Below are 6,000 nucleotides of genomic sequence, written 5' to 3'. Positions count from 1 at the left end.
TCCCGGGGCTCGCACGGGCGGCACGGCGGCCCTTGCAGGCAGCGAGGAAACAAGGAGGGAGGGAGAAAGCGAGGAGGGCGGGTGGCGTAGGGGGCGAGGGTCTCGCAGGCCGGGAGCGGAGCGGGAGTTGCGGAGCCCCCGGCCCGCTCGGGCGGGATGGCGCGGGGGCGGGGGGCTGCGCTCGTGTGTGCGCCTGTGTGGCGGCGCGGCGCCCCCGCCCTTCCCCCGGCGGCGCTGCGCGGTGGGCTGGCGCTGGGGTATTTACGGTAACGTGGACCCGGCGGTGGCAGCTCGGTCGGTGTCAGGTGATCGGCGCCGAGGAGCCGCCGCCACAGCCCGGGAGGAAGATGCAAGATGGCCCAGCGGGGCCGTGAGGGGCTCCGCGGCGCCCCTTCCCCGCCCGCCGCCGCCTCCCGCCCGGCCGGCGGGAAGCGCTGAGGCCAGCGCCGCCGCGCCACAGCCCGTCCCCGGCGGGGGCACCGAGCCATGGGGCTCTGCTACAGCCTGCGCCCGCGGCTCTTCGGCGACGCCGGCGGCGGCGGCTCCATCTCCAGCGCCGGCGCCGCCTCGGAGCCCGAAGCGCCGGCGGAGCCTCACGCCGCCCCGCAGCCGCAGCCTCTCGGCGTCCCGCTCCGGCCCGGCGGTAAGCCCGGCGGGGAGACGGACGGGCCGCCGCTGCTGCTGCTGCAGAACGGCGGCGGCGGCAATGGGGCGGCCCCCGAGCGGCAGCCGGCGCTGCCCAAGGCCGGCGGCCCCGGCCTTGGCGGCGGGGGGAAGGCGGCGCGGCAGCAGGCGCTGCACCAGCCGCCGGCGCTCCAGAGGACCTGGGAGAAGCTGCGCCTGGAGGAACGGGAGGCGGAGAAGGAGGCGAGGAAAGTCAGTAAGAGCATCGACCGGGCGCTGAAGGAGCAGAAACGGGAGTACAAGCAGACGCACCGCCTGCTGCTGCTCGGTACGTGTCTGTGTGTGTGTGCGGGGGTGTGCCGGGCGGGCAGGTGCCCCGCGGGGCTCCCCGGCAGCGCCCCCTCCCCGGCTTCCCCTGTTTTCCTTGGGCACCCTCCATCCCTCCTTTGTCTCCCCGCTGCCCCCCCCGGCCGTGCCCTACCGCCCCCCCGGCCGTGTCCGTCCCCGGGCTCTCCCCATACAGGTTAACACCTTCTTTTCCCTTCCTCCTCCCCCTCGTCCCCTCCCCGCTTCTGGCCCTGGCAGTGGTTTTGCAATGGAGAACGCGATCGGCGCTCGTCGGGCGAGGGCGAGCGGCTCCACCCAGGCGGGCGGGCGGGTGGCAGCGATGCGGATGGGGGAGCAGCGGGGTCTTCCCGGGAGAGGAGCTGTGCCCGGGCGGGGCATACCCCATCGCCCGCGGCGGGAACTTCGATCAGCGCCCTCGCAACTCGGAAACATTAACGAAAAAATATTGTGATAATTATTAAAAAAAAAAAAAAGCGCGTTGAAGGAGGAAAAATGGCCATGCATAGGATGTGTGTAGCCTGTGGATGGTCCTCCGGTGGCCGCGTGTAAGCAGGGATGGTTTAATGAGCAGCGGCTTGAAGCTCCTGAGAGGAGTGGTGATGAGCAATAGGCTCCTTATTTAAAGATGCAGTGAGCGGAGTAAGGGGAAATAAGCGGGTGTTGGTATTCACGTTCCTCAGACATCGCCTCTACTACAAGATGTGTTCTTCAGCTGCTGGCTCGCAGACTTTTTAGGGATGACTTGTCAGCTTTTGTCCCCTCTTCTCTGAGGTGCTACGTGCGGTCTGTTATTGCCACTGCTCTTTCTAAGCATTAGTTAATAGTCCTCTCCGGAGGATTTGTACCAGCTGATACATTTACAGTATGAAAACCACAGGGGTATCTAATACAAGCATCTCATTTCCTGCAGGAAACAGAACAGTCATACTGCAGGGCTTTTTTTTTTTTTTTTTTTATGGTCTGAGCAGAGGGCTTATTTGGCCTCTAAGCTGTGGTCATAAATCTCTGTTTTCTGTTAGCATGAAAATACTGATTTGCTTTTGCATTGCTATGCCTGTTCTTGTAAAGTTGCATGGTAGGGAGTTTTGGTGCTTTTTAAGTGCATTCCAGATTTGGGGTAGTCTTTACATCTTTATGAAACTCTGTTTCTGTTTTACTGGATTCCTTCATTCCTGTTGGTGAGCAAGGAGAAGAAAAAATATGAAATACAGCAGTGCACGAAAGGTATAAGCAATGCTTGCCAGAACTGTAACTCTCCATTTCCAAAAAACAAATCATGGGCTTTATTATTATCTATTAAATACCTGCTTGTAGGATACTAATGCAGCTGGTAAAAAGGAAGGAGGAAGAAGATGTAATTCATACTCCATAGAATTATTATTAGTAGTAAAATGTCTCTTCTGATTCTTGAACTGTTTCAGTATTTAACTCTTCCTAGGTCTTAACTAGACATTTTTTAATGAAATATTAAAAATTTTAATATTTTTCCCTCCTGAAGCATTTGAACGTGAGTTGTGACTAGTATGGCTGCAAGAAGGCAGAGATCCTGGTTGGTGGCCTTCCTCTGGAAAGCATTGTCATTGCTTGAACAAAAGAATTCTAACAAATAGATACTGTGTGTAGTCTATAACATGGGTGGTTGTCATAGTAAACCAGAGCAGTAAACACCTGTTCAGAAACAGTGCCATTTGAAAAATAAATCATCTCTGACCTTTGGCACCCTAAAAGAAACTCAACACTCCTAAGACTCCCTGTGTAGAATTTTGTATAAAATCCATTTAATAATAAAGGAGGATTCTCTTGATCTCTGTATTGCTAGGAGGAAATGTTGGGTTATTGTTTCAGGCCTGGAAGATCAGGGCCTGACTTAAATGTTTCATTTGGGTGTCGGGAGAGCGGCAGGTGCTTTGTATTGCTGTGTGAAAATAGTGGAAATGCTGCTCTAGTTAAGAGGAAATTATTTAGGATGGGGAAGGGTTTATTTGTCAGAGAAAGAGTAAAGCAAGATTGCTTTGCACAAGGTAATAGGTTTCAGTCTTGCACAGAGAAAAATACTTAGAATGTACACAAAGGTCTTTTAGAATAAGGACTATTACCAGCCTGATACTTAATAGCATTTCAAGTCGTAAATAACTGGATCCCCGTCCCTAAGGAATTCCTGACAGAGTGAACCTGAAAAGCATACCTTTGCTAGAGAGAGGAGGAATATTTTTGTAGATCAACATGGAGGAAATGCACAGCAGAGGCGAAATGGTGAATGCAGTGACAGCAGAGCACCGTCACAGAACAAACAAAGTTGAGCAACAGCGTTGGCGTAGGCTTTGTGTTTCTTTTTTTAAACACAAGTTTGTAAATAATAGCCTCATTTTTGTTTGTCCTCGTATATCTCTTGCATTTACTAGGGCAAGTTTAGAGGATATTATTGAAATTTTAGAGAAAAATATGGTGTATATTTTAAGGAGCTACTATTAGATATCAAAAAAGTATGCAAATAAATGCACTAATATAAGAATACTAAGAATCTCTAGAGTCTAAATAAGTAGTATATTAGAAGAGAAGCTTCTATAAATGTTTGAAAATGACCTTTCCTTAAAAGCACAGTCATTCCTTTATTATGTCAAATGAAACAATCAGCTTTGTGATGAGCTGTGCATGTAAGTTACCAAGATATTATGAAGTCTCAAAGTTAGTGTATGTTAGTAAATATCTCTCAAAGAGCCTGTTCTTGCCTGTCACAGCTTCCCCCCAGCTAATATCTTGTGGTGCACGTGATGTTTTGACACTCTCCCCTAACCTACATTTGGAAGCACTTAATGTGTTTTGCCATAACCAGTGATTGTGAAAGGCAGGGTGTACAGTAAGTCCTCAAGATCAGCTCTCTGTGTCTCCCACATAAATAGGTGTTTGAGTATCAGGTGGCTGTAGCTGTGATGCAGAGGATTTACTGCTGCACTGGAGTAACAGCAAACATGGTTTGGGTCCATCTGTTTTTCTTCTTCTGAAAGAAGAAGAATACACATAAAATGGAAACTGGCTTTCGACCACAGTCGACTGTTTCTTGCTTAACATCCACTTAAAATTATGATTAATTGGTTGATTATTGGGTGCTGTATATTTTTGGGGGGAGGGGGTATTTCCTTTTTATAAGTGAAATGTTCATCTGTTCAGAATTATTAGGATGCTTTTGCTAACGCTGAGGTGAGGATTTTTTAAGCATACATATTTATTGAACAGATTTCCAGGGCTTGATCAGAGTTTTCTAGATTTGGTTTCTGTCTTGTATTCTATTCGGTCTTTTTTCCCAGAAAATTGCAGTCACTCTTTTCTGCAAGACTGTTTTAGCTGCTGATTTCCTAGAAGCTGTAAAAACTTTAAAAATCACTTTATAGAAGCAATTTATGTTCTCATTTCCAGTCTCATATTTTAAACTATTTTGTGAGTAAGTGGGGTGAAGGGGAATTGACTTTAAACAGTGTTAACCATTGTGGTATAATTAAGACTCATGTAATGTTTAAGTAAGCCATAGATAGAAGTTTTTCTTTCCTAGATAACTGTTGTCTTCTAACCTCTGACTCCTGTATTTCCACTTACCCTGACTCCTGGTTACTGGCCTAACTTTGGATCACTTTCTCAAGCAGAACACATTCTTTTACACATCCCTATTAAACTGAAACTGAAAGTGTTCTGAGTAAAAGCTTTTCTGTTCAACAGAAACTGAAACTAATGGTATAGGGATTGAGGGAGGGGCAACAAAGATAGTAATTTTCTTCACTTAAAAGGTACTGGAACTACTTACATGATATTTAAGTACTGACTTGCTAGTGAAATTTAGATATGTTTGCTGCTGTTCGTGTACAAAAATATAAAAAACCTACTAAGAAATGTAGCTCCCCTGAATTGATGGAAATCGAACACCAAGATGCCTTGTCAAGCTTGGGAAACTCCTATGTAGGAGATCCCAGAAAGCTCAGAGGTGTATAATAAAAGTAATGGGATTTTTTCTTTTCTTAACTATGCACCTAATGGCTGTTGTCAGAAATAAACTTTTTGTTACAAAGAGGGTTTTTGGTCTGTCAGTGACTTTTAGAGTAAAATTGCTGTCTCATATATGTCCCACATTAGCAAATCCAGAGGCTCATCATATATCCTCAAGCCAGTTTTAAATCTTAAGCCTAATAAACCTTATTTTAGAAAAATCTTTAATTTTGACTTCAATATAGTGTCAAGTCATGCTTTTTGATAAATACATGACTATAGTTTAGCTTGATGTGGTGATACTTTCCCTGTGTCTGCATAAGGTTGAATACTTGAGGTGTTTTTCTGTTACCACCAGGGATGACTCCCTTCCTGGTCTGTAAGTGAGCTTGGCATATTGAGGATCCTTACAGCCACCTAGTTCTAACATGGAGATAATGCACACATAATTGGGAGGAACAGATATTTTCAGTATTTTGAAATACTGGGCTACAAATACTGACTAATATAATAAAGCAAATGGGCTTCTTAATCCCTAATCCTTTGCATAATTTGCATGTCTTTCCAAATGCTCTTCTGCTTTTGTTGTAACTTACAGCATCACAGGAAGTGGGATGTGCACTCCTTGCAGATGAGGAAACCAATAGGCAGAAGTCATTAGGACATTTTGGGATCAGCTCTTAACTTTGGGGTTTTTTAAGTGTACTGAAAGCAATCCCTGATTTACAATACTTAGCTTTTTTTATCTGTAAATTAAAAACTAATTACATCTAGCTCATATTTAGGTGTTTTAATTTATTTCCATTCTTTGATTGGTTTTGCTTATCTTTAACCATTTAAGAGAAAAAAAACAGCTATTTCATGTTTTTCTTTGGGTTATGTGTAGTAATACTGGGAGATTTTAACTGCTGTGGAAGGGTGGGTTTTGCAGCTGTTAATTAGAACTTTCAGTTATTAGGCAAGTTTTGTGTGAATTCCATGAATGCTTCTTGGAATGCAGTGTCTTAATTAAGCAAACTTCGCAGGTATGCTCTTTATCATTTCAAGGTCCCA

The 6,000-nt window shown here is 46.2% G+C and overlaps 1 protein-coding gene across 1 annotated transcript in view; it reads left to right on the top strand.

Moving 5' to 3' along the window:
• Positions 1–241: 241 nt before the first annotated feature.
• Positions 242–6,000, top strand: part of GNAL (G protein subunit alpha L) — a 180,716-nt gene continuing 174,957 nt past the window's right edge. Inside the window, exon 1 of the mRNA XM_085052517.1 lies at positions 242–952. Within this exon, the coding sequence (XP_084908643.1) occupies positions 487–952 (466 nt within the window). The 5' untranslated portion in view covers positions 242–486. The remainder of the gene's footprint in view (positions 953–6,000) is intronic.

The sequence above is a fragment of the Lichenostomus cassidix genome, chromosome 2 (assembly GCF_008360975.1).
Source record: "Lichenostomus cassidix isolate B80296 chromosome 2, HeHo_3.0, whole genome shotgun sequence".
NCBI classification, from domain to species: domain Eukaryota; kingdom Metazoa; phylum Chordata; class Aves; order Passeriformes; family Meliphagidae; genus Lichenostomus; species Lichenostomus cassidix.
This window is presented reverse-complemented; position numbering and strand designations above follow the sequence as displayed.